A 13,442-nucleotide genomic window follows, 5' to 3' on the forward strand; every position below is an offset into this window, starting at 1 on the left:
TATTGATACTACTTTTATTTTATTTTATTTTTTGCCACAATCATTTTATTGCTATTTGCAGGTCTTTATATTCTGCGATTTTCTCCAGTTCTTTCTCTTCTCCTGTCCCCAGGTACTGCCTTGTCTATTATCCAAATTTTCTTATCAACAATTGTTAAGTCTATATTATTATCATCATCATCACTGTTCTTATTTTTAAAAGCCTCACATATTTCTAGCTTATTTTATTTGTCTTCTATCCCATCTTCCTTTTATAGCACAAAGCAATACAGGTAGTCCCCTACCCATCTCATTTCCCCACAAGAACCACCCTTGAAGTATTGCTAAGCAGCAAAGTAATTATTTTAATTACTGGACTTCTGGCATTTCAGAGAATACCCACTAGCTTTGGCTACTGGGAATTGTAATTCTGCCTCATCCTATGCCTTTCCTACTCTTGCTTTAAATATACCTGGATTACTGAAGTGATGATGATGATTCACCTACATCAATAAACATTTCAGGGTTTATGCAGGACAATTTTAAAAAGAATCAAATTAATGCAGTGTAAAAATATCATTTGGATACCTGTTTGACCATTCTCTCATAGATTCCAAGCAACTTACAATCACTTCAATGGAGTTAAAAGAGAGAATTAAGTCATAAAGTAGATACCTATGGAGATTCTCAGTCAGCCAGGTCATGGTTGTCCAAAAGGTGCTTTTTCAAGAAGCAATTGGACTTTCTGTTTTTTCTTTTAAGACGTTTTGCTTCTTATCCAAACTGAAGAAGTTTCTTGGATGAGAAATGAAAGGTCTTCAAAGAAAAACAAGGAAGTCCAGTTGCCTCTTGAAACCCTCTTTTGGGTCAGGAAGTAGATGTGATCTCAGTAACTGAAAAGTTCAGGCTTTTTAATAAGACCAGATCAGGAATATTGATAAAAGACCAGAAAGGTAGACCTATGGCAGGCAAATTATGCCTAGAAATGCACTGTTATGCATTTCTGATGATATTCAGTAATACTGGAAACTATTATCAGCTCAAAAATTCATCCAAGGATTGAATCCATGACAAATTACTTAATGAAGAGGTTGGCCCTTCAAATGGGAGGGTATGGGAAACTCAAAATACTATTTTTTAAAAACTCCTTGTGCGAGCATAGATAATTAGTTTTACTGCCCCACAGTAAAAGATTCATTCCATCTAATAATTTTAAATACTGAAATTTAAGGATTTAAAATATTAAGTGGGGTCTTATTTTGAACTGTTACTGATTAAGTCTGTTTAAAATGAGTTCAACTTGAGAACCATACCAAAGATAAAAATGGTTTGAATATAGTTGTTGATATACAGAGAAGTGTTAAAGGGAGTTGAAACTGCAGGAATCTTGGATGAGAGTGACCACGTCATACTAGAATTCAAGATAATGCAAACATAAGCAATAGAACATAATGATACCAGAGTCTTAGATTTTAAAAGAGCTGATTTTAATAAACCCAGAGAGAACTTGGGAAAGATTCCTTGGATGAAAATCCTTAAGGGAAAACTACTCAAGAATCTTGGGAAACCAGCATGGCTGCACAAAGATCTCTCTGACAAATTGAAAGTCAAAAAAGGACAAGTACAAAAAATGGAAAGAGGGACACATAAATAATGCAGAATATCAGCAGATAACAGAATCTGCAAAAATGAAGTCAGGAAAGCAAAGGCTCAGAATGAACAAAAGCTTGCAACAAAAGTCAAAGATAATTTTAAAAGTTTCTTCCAACATATAAATAACAAGAAGAAAATCAAGGAAACAGTCGGTCCACTAAAGAGAGAAGATGGCAAGGAAGTTACAGGCAACAGAGAGAAAGCAGAGCTGCTTACTCATTCTTAACTCAATCCACCAAAAGTGTAACTGTAAAAGACAGACTAGAAATAAAAGTTAAAATAAGCAAAAAAAATAGTAAGAGAACACCTGTCTGATCTTGATGAATACAAATCATCGGGACCTGATGGATTACATCCCAGAGTTCTAAAGGAGCTGGCAGATGTCATCTCAGAACCATTGCACCACATCTTTCAAAAATCCTGGAACACCAGGGAACTATCAGAGGACTGGAAAAGAAGTGATGTGGTTCCCATATTCAAATAAGGAAAAAAAACCAGACCCAGGAAACTACAGACCAATCAGCGTAGCATCAATAACCGAGAATATACTGGAAAAGATAATAAAAAAACAGATCTTCCAACATCTAGAAACGAGTAAAGTAATAACTAGCAGTCAGCATGGGTTTGTTAAAAACAGATAATGCCAAACCAATCTTATTTCATGCTTCAAAATAGTGACTAAATTACTAGATCAGCGAAATACTGTGGACATAATATACTTAGACTTCAGCAAGTCATTCAACAAAGTAGACCACAACCTACTTCTTTGTAAGCTAGAAAAAAGTGGGATAGCTAGATTCACCACCAGATGGATTCACAACTGGCTGACAAACCATACTCAACGAGTAGTCCTTAATGGGTCTAAGTCTACATAGAGAGAAGTAAGCAATGGGGTACCACAAGGTTCCATCTTAGGCCCAGTACTCTTCCAATATTTTCATAATGACTTAGATGAGGGAATAAAAAGGGAATTTACCAAATTTTCAGATGATACTAAACTGGCAGGAATAGCTAACACCCTAGAAGATAGGCTCAAGACCCCGACGGATCTTGACAGATTGGGCCTTATCTAACAAAATGAAATTCAATGTAGAGAAAAGTAAAGTCTTCCACTTAGGCAAGAAAAACCAAAAGTACACATATAGATTGGGTGAAACCAGGCTTAATAGCAGTAACTGTGAGAAGGATCTTGGAGTCTTAGTGGACAATCAGCTAAATATGAGCCAGCAGTGTGCAGCGGCAGTTAAAAAAGCCAATGCAATCCTTAGCTGCATTAACAGAGGGATACAATTAAGATAAAGTGAGGTACTAATACCACATTTAGTAAGACCACACCTAGAATACTGCATTCGGTTTTGGTCACCACACTATAAAAAAGATGTTGAGAGTGCAGAGAAGAGCAACCAGGATGATTAGGGGACTGAAACATATGAGGAACAGTTACAGGAATTGGACATTACTAGTCTAGTGAAGATAAGGACCGGGGAGACATAATAGCAGTGTTCCAATATTTGAGGCACTGCCACAGAGAGGAAGGGTCAAGCTGTTTTCCAAGGCACCTGAGCTAGACAAGAAATAATGGATGAAAACTGAACAAGGAGAGATTCAACCTGGAAATAAGGATAAATTTTCTGACAGTAAGAACAATCAACCAATGGAACAGCTTGCCTTCACAAGTTGTGGGAGCTTCATCACTGGAGGCATTCAAGAAGAGATTTGACTGCCATTTGTCAGAAATGGTGTAGGGCCTTCTGCTTGGGCAGGGGGTTGGACTAGGAGACCTACAAGGTCCCTTCCAACTCTGTTAATCTGTAATCTATATAGTGACAGAGTATTCTTAATTTACCCATAAGGTATCATTTTTTTCCAGTAACTGTACTGATTGCTTGCAAATGTTAAGGTTCAAATTAAGATGCTAATTATTACCTATAAGTTTTATTAATAAATTTAAAATGCTAATTATTACACTATAAATTTTGACTCGTTACCTATAAAACAGCCTGCTCCAAATGGAATTGCCTATCTAGTAAGAACTAATAGAGAGGGCATATTAAAAGTGTCTCATCTGGAAATACAAGCAAGAAGTGGTCTAGAGAAGAGCCCACTTTGCAATGTCTTCCCTTCTCTGAAATAACCTACCTCTAGAGACAAGGTTGTTATTGCTCCTATTAGTTTTTCAGAAGGCTGACAATAGGCTGTCTTTCTTTTCCATAGAGCCTTTGACGATGGAATGGAAATATAATGTTCTTTTTGGGGAAGACACTGTAGGAGATGACAAGTTGAGTCTAAGGGAGGGGTCAAATGCATCATAAGTCATGAGTTCCTTCATACCCATAAGTCCAGCCTACCTTGAATTCCATTCTTATCTTTCCCATGTTTCCCGTAATGGTCACCTGGCCAGATTCTTGTGGATCTTCTTGCTTAAGATTGCAATAAATCTTTATACTCATTTGAACTAATCATCTGACTTTATTATATTGATTTATTTTTGAAAACCTAATTCTTATAATAGATAATTTGTTATTTGGATTGAAGTAGCTGGACTGAAAAAAGACTGTATTTGGCAGATTTAAGACTGAAGAGATCACATATCACATGACTTGGTTTCAGAATTACTATGATAGAATCACATATCTATGGCAGTGGCATCAAAGACTCTCTCTGCATTATGGGATGACAAGTATGAATTGCAGGTACACAGGACGGAAACATTTTATGCAATTTTCACAAGACAACCCTGACTTAAAAAGCTGCCCTGAATAGTGAATGTCCTTTCGATTTTTGCCAAGAAATGCTTATTCTTCATTCATTGTGAAAATAGGACTCACTTGACCAAAATATAATTAAACTGTTTATTTCTGTTTACTTTTCTGAATTGCTGGTCAGTCAGCATCTAATCCCATGTGGATTCTTTTTATTCTTTGCAATTGCATACAGCAGTCTTATTTTAATTTCCTAGACTATGAATGAAGTAACTGAATAATATGTCACTATGGATTAGAGCAATTTCATGAAGGAAAAGATCTCTGTTATATGTCTGTCATGGGATTGCCCTGAGAGAGATTGCCTAATGTTATTGAGAGAATTTTTTAACTTTTTGCCATTTACATCTGTCAACTTAAATTTACAATTTATTTCCAATTTTTAAAAAGTCAACTACTTCAGATTGTGTGGCATTATAACAGAACTCCATAAAAAGAAAGCTCCTAGCATTATTTATTTTCAGCAAAAAAATGTCATCCTGCAAGTAGACAGAGAATGCTTTAGTAGTGTATAGGTCAATCAGGGGTCATCTTACTACCGTGTTTTCCCAAAAATAAGACCGTGGTTGTTTTTTCTTTAACCCTGAAATAAGGGCTTGGCCTTATTTTTTTTTATTATTTTCGGGGTGCATGAAGCCCCGGGCGGCCTGCACACTCACAGCCAGAGTCCAGCAGAGAGAGGCTCCCTCCATGCGCTGGCATCAAGCTCCTCCCTTCCCATAGGGGTGTGTGAAACACGAGCGACCCGAAGGTGACAAGCCACACAAGCGCCTGTTTCACACATCCCCACCACCACCACTCACGTGCCTCCCAGGCCTCATCACATCGATGTGGGCAAAGCCGGTGAGCACAAGGTCCTTGAGGAGCTCGCAGATGATGCTGCCGGCACCCACCACCAGCACCCACACAGAAGCCATGGCCTGGGCCAGCTCCCCTGCAGGGTCCAGCTCGAGCACCAGCCATCACTATAGAGTGGAAAGCACACTCACAGAGTGGCCACTGCCCTGGCTGCATCACTGTCCCTACCAGCTGACGGGTGGCGGCACGGACTCCCTATGTGGGGCTGCAACTCCCTTTGCCCTTCACCGCCTCTCTGCCCCAGATGCCCACAAAGCAAAGAAGGGCACCCTGCTGGAGGGGCCCCATGGGGTTTTAGGCCAACTGGCCAGAAGACTTGGCAGCAGGCAGCTGGCCCAACTGGCCTCTTCTCCACTTCCAGCAGCTTCCAGCCGGGGTTTGGAATCCACAGAGACAGAGTTTGGGAGAGGAGAGAAAGAAAGACTTCTGCTGCTTCTGCTTTTGGCTGCGCACAAGGGAAGCAGCAGAAGTCTTTCTTTCTCTCCCCCAAACTCTGCCTCTGCAACTTCCAAACCCAAACCACGGCAGCAACCGCTCTGGGAGTGCCTTTCCCACTCTATGGTGATGGTTGCCTCCCCTTCACCACCCCCGCTCCACTCTGCTCCGATCGCCCTGCGATCCCCCCACTAGAGCACTGACCAACTGGAGCGCCCGCCAGTGAGCCTGGGGAGCCCCTCTGCCTTGGGAGTCACCAGATGGGACGGCATCCAGGCCCAGGCCAGACTCTTTCTGGAGAGGGGAGCCTCGTGGGACTCTTGCCCGCCTTCCCTTCCTCCCACTTACTCTTTCCAGACACCCAGCAGCAAGATGTCGGGGAGCTGTATTGAGGGCAGCACTGACAGGCGCAGCTTGGCCGGCCCAGCCACAGCCAGTGCTCTCTGCCCGCGGCTGAGCTTGGCCCACAGGGCCTCCACAGGCAGCGATGGCAGCAGCAACAACACCCACAGCACCTCAGCCATCCCTGCCGAGAGACCTGTGTCCAGCTGCGGGATGTGCCAGGCCTGCCAGGTGTTGTAGTCTTCCGTGACTTCCCATGCCTCACCATGCAGCCACCCCCCCGGCCCCCACTGGAAGTATGTGCACTGACTTCCACCCGCCACACATGGAGGACTCGCTGCCGCTACAAGCTACCCTGCCGAGGAAACCCCAAGGTGGTGATGCTGGCACTGGGGCTGCTGTGGCGGGCGCTCGGTAGCGTGGGCTAAGTGGACACGGCACCTGGGCATGGGGGCGTGAATGGGCGGGCTGCAGCCATGGTACAGGAGAAGGAGCGGTGGCTTGAGGTCTACGGTCGGTGCTGTGGACAGCGGGGGGGGGCGGAGAAGTTCTGCCCAGCTCAGCCCACGCACCTCTCTTTGCCCTGCGCATTCCCCACCAGGGCAGCCACATCCCTTCACTAATCTGCTTTCCAGCTCCGTTCTCTGCTGCACGTTCAGGACAAGAAGTCTGTTGGACTACAGTAAAAAAAAAAATACCTGCCAACTTCTCATGAAAAAAAAAAAATCTCGCAATGTTGGAAGGGTTTTTTACCATAGTCCCACAGACTACTTTTCTTGCCCTGCACATGACAGTGGAGAACAGAGCTGGAAAGCAGGTTAGTAAAGGGATGTGGCTGTTTTGGGAGGGTTGGGGGAGGTGAGGGACCTGTATGTGTGAGAGACAGGGGGGGACGGATGGAGAGAACATTGCTGCCAGCCCTGGACTCTCTGAGGTTGGATCGGATCTCTCTCTCTTTCTCTCCCTTCGTCCCTCCCTCCCTCCCTCCCTCCCTCCCTCTCTCTCTCTCTCTCTCTCTCTCACACACACACACACACACACACACACACACCCCGTTCTTTCTTTGGGATCGCAGCACAGAGGCCTCTCCCAGGATTGCAAGGCTGAAGGCTTCAGATGGATGTGTATCTGTGCTGTGATCCCAAGTAAAGAACGATTGGCAGGAAAAGGAAATAGAGGCCGGCAGCTGGGGAGGTGCTCTGGAGATCTGGCCCGAGTTGCATAACCCTTGCTGGCTCAGCTGATCAGCAGGCAGCAATTAATGCGAACTTCCAGAGGGTGACTGGGAAAGGGAAAGGTTGTCTCCTGTGCTGGCCATGCCCACCCCTTCACTAAGGCTTATTTTCAGGGGAGGGCATATATTTAGGACCACCCCAAAAATCAGGCTTGGCCTTATTTTCAGGACATGTCGCATTTTCAGGGAAACACAGTAAAAGTCTCATCTAAATGTCACACAACTCTGTTGAGCACAGAAAACTTAGTTTTTGCATAATTTTGCTTTACCTGATACCATAGGCCAGGGGTGTCAAACTCGAGGCCCACGGGCTGGATATGTCACGTGCTGATCACGCCCACCCCCGGTTTAGTGAAGGGGGGGAAAGCTGCAATACCTCATGTGATGACATGTCATCGCAAATTTGACACCCCTGCCATAAGCTCTACAAATAAAAACATATATTTACCGTAACAGTTTGATAGCATTTGCAAAAAGGGTTCTTATCAAGCTGATAAAAATCCACCACGAATTTATAATGCATGGTTATATGGATGGATGATCCAAGACATCTGTTCCTTAAAATGTTCTCAACTCAGAAAATTGCAGCATGAAGAAAGAAATGTAATCAATTGAGTAAACTCTGCCTTGAAAACATTGTGCTAATGAGCAACCTGAATAAGGCTTAGACAAGAACAATGTGGAGTACCTTTTATTACATTTATTAAAAAGTAAATATATGTATTTGTTGACAGCGCTGGTTTCAGGATTTAGTGACTGTGGTCTGGAAAACAAATTTCTGGACATTTTTGCCAGGAACTATGGTTGGCATATTCAGATGCAAGGTAATATGCTATACTGCCGCTGAAGATGCCAGCCAGACCTGCTGACAAAATGTTGGGAAAACTGTTCTCCAGACCATGGTCAGTAAATTCTAAAGCCCAACACCCCCAAACACTATTATCTGTGAAAGCTGATTATAGTGAAATGTATTTTTGCTTGAGGGTTACTCACCTTTTTACCAGAAGCCTGGAAGATTTTGATCAAAGAGCCAGAATTCCTATCTGTGCGGAATATGTACACCTATGAAGTTAGAAAACAAAGTTTTATCTCCAATATAATTAGATCAACTGATATAATTCATGCATATCAATGTGCCTATCATGCAATATTTTTTGGGTAAGCAGTGTTATATAGCAGTGAAGAAGGCATAAAATATAAGAAGCCAAACATGATTAAGGTTTAAGAATTTAGATAGATAGATAGATAGATAGATAGATAGATAGATAGATAGATAGATAGATAGATAGATGCAATAAAGCTAAAACTAGTTACACCAAAACATTTATATAGCACTCCATACTATTTTATCTTTACAAACCATCATTCTTTCCACCACTGCTTCATACATTGCCTTTTATTCTTGTGTCTTTTTTCTTTTTTCTTTTTTGATGAACTCTATCCAACCACAACTGTCTCAAGCATCCTCTTTTTCATTCATTTTTTTAAATATAATTTTTGGGAATTCAATCCTTTTATCTCAGTGAACTTCTTTTGTGTTGGTCACTCATTTTACTATTTAATCAACATTCATTCAGCCTTCATTTATTTTTTATTCTATATTATTTTGCTTAAATACATCATTTTGACTATATTCAATTTTGTTTTTCCTGATATATTTAACTTTCACTTTCATACATGAAAATAACACCATTTTATTCACAGCCCTTTTTGTCTATCTCACCATTCATTCCTTGCAGTAGTCTATCCACAGCTTACTACATACTGTCATTTCACCAGATTTAAATTCTTAAAATTCTTCTCTAATTTCTCATTTTGAACATAAACAAATTGTTCTACCTCCTCTAGTTTAATATTGATATGTAGTTTTCATTCATTCACTTAGTTTTTTCCTGACAAACACAACTACTTTGATCTTTGATACTTTACTTTTCATATCATTTTCCTCGCTGCATCATACAATATATTTGCTGAATATCATTCAAGATTATGATTAAAAACAAGGCATCATGATCCAATCTGATTCGGCTCTAATGTCATCACAATCATGCCTTACACATTTATCCATAAATATTTTGAACAAAGAAGACATCATGCTTGTTGCACTACCTGTTCAATATAGAACAGTGGATTTCATGACTTCCCTACATACAAAGAAAGGATACTTTTAAAGTTTCTTTATAAAAGTTTATCCAAAGGGGATAGGACAAAATTATTGAAATAGCAATCAGATTATTTTCCTATTTATAATTCAATTTAGCTTTCTAAAATAGAGATGTCCTAAACTGGATATTTTCTATTCATGGTTCCTATGAGAAATGAAGAGGATGTTCTCCTAACTGATAATAGAGGAACATCCAGCTGGTTAGAATCCAAAGTTCTCTACAGTGCCTTTTTTGTTGTTGTTCTTAGTTGCGAAGTCATGTCTGACTCATCGCGACCCCATGGACAATGTTCCTCCAGGCCTTCCTGTCCTCTACCATCCTCTGGAATCCATTTAAGTTCATGCCTACTGCTTCAATGACTCCATCCAGCCACCTCATTCTTCTTTTGCCCTCAATCTTTCCCAGCATTAGGTTCTTCTCCAGTGAGTCCTTTCTTCTCATTAGGTGGCCAAAGTATTTGAGTTTCATTTTCAGGATCTGGCCTTCTAAAGAGCAGTCAGGGTTGATCTCCTCGAAGACTGACCGGTTTGATCGGTCTTCTCCAGCACCATAGTTCAAAGGCCTCAATTCTTTGGCACTCAGCTTTTCTTATGGTCCAACTTTCACAGCCATACATTGCAAATGGAAAACCATAGCCCTGATTATACACACTTTTGTTGGCAAGGTGATGTCTCTGCTTTTTAGAATGCTGTCTAGATTTGCCATAGCTTTCCTCCCCAGGAGCAAGCATCTTTTAATTTCTTGGCTGCAGTCCCCATCTGTGGTGATCTTGGAGCCCAAGAAAATAAAATCTGTCACTACTTCCATTTCTTTCCCATCTATTTGCCAGGAATTGAGAGGGCCGAATGCCATGATCTTAGTTTTCTTAATGTTGAGTTTCAAGCCAACTTTTGCACTCTCCTTCACCCACATCAAGAGGCTCTTTAATTCCTCTTCGCTTTCTGCCATTAGAGTGGTATCATCTGCATATCTGAGATTGTTGATATTTCTCCCGGCAATCTTAATTCCAACTTTTGATTCATCTAGCCCCGCCTTTCTCATGATGTGGTCTGCATAGAAGTTAAATAGGCAGGGTGACAGTATACAACCTTGCCAGACTCCTTTCCCAATTTTGAACCAATCAGTGGTTCCATGTCCAGTTCTCACTGTTGCTTCTTGACCCGCATATAGATTTCTCAAAAGACAAATAAAATGGTCTGGTACTCCCATCTCTTTAAGAACTTGCCACAATTTGTTGTGATCCACACAATCAAGCATAGTCAATGAAGCAGATGTTTTTCTGGAACTCCCTAGCTTTCTCCATGATCCAGCGTATGTTGGCAATTTGATCTCTAGTTCCACTGCCTCTTCGAAATCCTGCCTGTACTTCTGGTAGTTCTCGATCAACATACTACTGGAACCTAGCTTGTAAGATAACTTTACTAGCATGTGAAATGAGTGCAATGGTGCAATAGTTTGAACATTCTTTGGCATTGCTTTCTTTGGAATTGGAATGTAAACTGACCTTTTCCAATCCTGTGGCCACTGTTGAGTTTTCCAAATTTGCTGGCAAATGGAGCGTAGCACTTTCATCATCTTTTAAGATTTTGAATAGCTCAGCTGGAATACTGTCACCTCCACTAGCTTTGTTGTTGCTCAGATTTCCTAAAGCCTGTTTGACTTCACATTCTAGGATGTCTGGCTCGAGATGAGTGACCACCCCATCGTGGTTATCAGGGATGTTAAGCTCGTTCTTGTATAGTTCTTCTGTGTAATTTTGCCACCTCTTCTTAATCTCTTTTGCCTCTGATAAATCCATTTTGGTCCTTTATCATGCCCATCTTTGCATGAAACGTTCCCTTCATATCTTTAAGAGATATTTGATCCTCCCTATTCTATTGTTTTCTTCTATTTCTTTGCACTGTCCATTTAAGAATGCATTCTTATCTCTTCTAACTATTCTCTGGAATTCTGCATTCAATTGGGTGTATCTTTCTCTTTCTCCCTTGCCTTTCGCTTCCTTTTTTTCCTCAGCTATTTGCAAAGCTTCCTCAGACAGCCTTTTTGCTTTCTTGCATTTCTTTTTCTTTGGGATAGTTTTAATTGCTACCTCTTGTACAATGTTGCGAACCTCCATCCATAGTTCTTCACGCACTCTTGTTTATCAGATCAGTTTTTAAAAAGAATTGCATATGGTCTCCTGCTTGAGCAGGAGGTTGGATTAGAAAACCTTCAAGGTCCTTTCCAAATGTTATTCTGTATTCTGTAGAGAACAAAAATTGGTTTGACGAATCACTCCTATCATACAGTTTTAATCGCTGTCACTTCTTGCATCCTTTAATTAGAATTCTACCATACTCATTCCCAGATATATTTAACAAATGTTAAGTCACATGGTTTTACATGTACTCTTGTTACTTTCCCTTCTCTAAAGGGGAAAAGTAATGGCATTCTTCGAATCATCAAGTACAAATGAACTCTTCATGCACACATTAAATAAGTCACTCAGCCTCTTCATAAGCATCCAAGTTATTAATTCAGAGGCAAAAGATCAGAAACAGTCTGGTAGCATCTTCTTCAATTAATACATTTTGTTAAAAACCAAAATTTTTGTTAATTCCAGCTCACTTTATCATTCAGATGATAAATAATAAAGATAATAAAGTAAGCACAACATATCACAAACATTTATGTCTTTTTATAAAATTTGTTAGTCATGAAAGGTGCTACAAGATGCTATAAGCAAATTATATCCATATAGTCTGCTGTTTGAGGTACACTTACATTTCTCAACAGTTATGATTTCTCTTTCATTTATTTTTTATTGGAGACTAACACAATATATATTTCAATTCCATTGTTCAACATATCATTATTTTTATACTCCTTTCTATAAAATTTCCTCATCTTAAATCAAAGAACACAGAACAAAAGAGTTGAAGGGACATTGGGCGTCTTGTAGTCCAACCCCACGCTCCAGCAGGAGACTCTATACCACTTCAGACAAGTAGCTGTCCAGTCTCTTCTGTGACTGAGCACCCACAACTTTTGAAAACAACTCATTCCACTGGTTGATTGATTGTTCTCACTATCAGGAAATTTCTCCTTAGTTCTAAGTTGCTTCTTTCCTTGGTTAGCTTCCATCCATTGCTTCTTGGTGTTTGTTTTTTTAAATCATTTCAGCATTTTTTATTTTGTTTCCTCTCCTAGAGGTTTGTTTAGTTTTTTTCATCCACTGCCATTTTTTTAAAACGCCCATCAAACTTGTTTTGCATATTTTCTCCCCTTCTAAGTGTTCCTTTCTTTCATTGAGTATTCACTGTAACTACACTTTATAAAATATATTTAATTTTTTACAGCAATCTTTCTCTTATATAAATTCTCAATCACATCTTTTTAGTTTTCTGTACCATCATTCTTTTCAATCTGTTCCCAACAATTTCCATAGCCTCTTTCAGTTTCCATCTAGTCTCTTGATAAATCAATTTATTTTCTAATCTTTTTTCCACACACATTACGAACTTTTTTCCTTGCAGCTATTACATTTATTCTTTTTGTTTTTCATTTTTTCCACATTGATTTCTTCTCAACATCTACCCTTGAAACTACTAAATAAAGAAGTTACAATTTCTCACTACTCTTGCCTCCTTCACTAATTCTCTTAATTTCATCATAAACAAACTAAATAATCATAGTTTTTCATTCACGCATATATACTTTTCCAAGTATATATGCATGACTAGTATCATGCTCACATTTTTTCAATAAACAATTCTTTAACCGAATGCACACCAAAGTATATGGTCATTATCTCATTAATTCTTGAGACTTGAGTGAATAGACCACTCACTAAACTTTGCTCCGCTCTTTTCCTTATGCATTTATCCATGAAACCAACAGATTTTTCCCCCTAGATCTGATGGATTTTGAATGTTATACTATTTTCTGTAAAACTCCTGACTCTTCTTTTATTACCATTCACTCAAGAACAATGTGCAGCCATGACTATGTAATGGATCCCTATTTCACACATAT

At 40.0% G+C, this 13,442-nt stretch overlaps 1 protein-coding gene across 5 annotated transcripts in view; it reads right to left on the reverse strand.

Annotated features, from left to right (window-relative positions):
• The window catches only part of ITGA9 (integrin subunit alpha 9), a 588,487-nt gene that overhangs the window by 438,642 nt on the left and 136,403 nt on the right, over window positions 1-13,442 (reverse strand). For all 5 annotated transcript variants that reach the window (XM_034425607.3, XM_034423994.3, XM_034424808.3 and 2 more), the window contains exon 8: window positions 8,257-8,325. In XM_034425607.3, the coding sequence (XP_034281498.1) occupies window positions 8,257-8,325 (69 nt within the window). The remainder of the gene's footprint in view (window positions 1-8,256; window positions 8,326-13,442) is intronic.

Source organism: Pantherophis guttatus, chromosome 4 (assembly GCF_059756535.1).
Source record: "Pantherophis guttatus breed Tessera chromosome 4, ASM5975653v1, whole genome shotgun sequence".
NCBI classification, from domain to species: Eukaryota; Metazoa; Chordata; class Lepidosauria; order Squamata; family Colubridae; genus Pantherophis; species Pantherophis guttatus.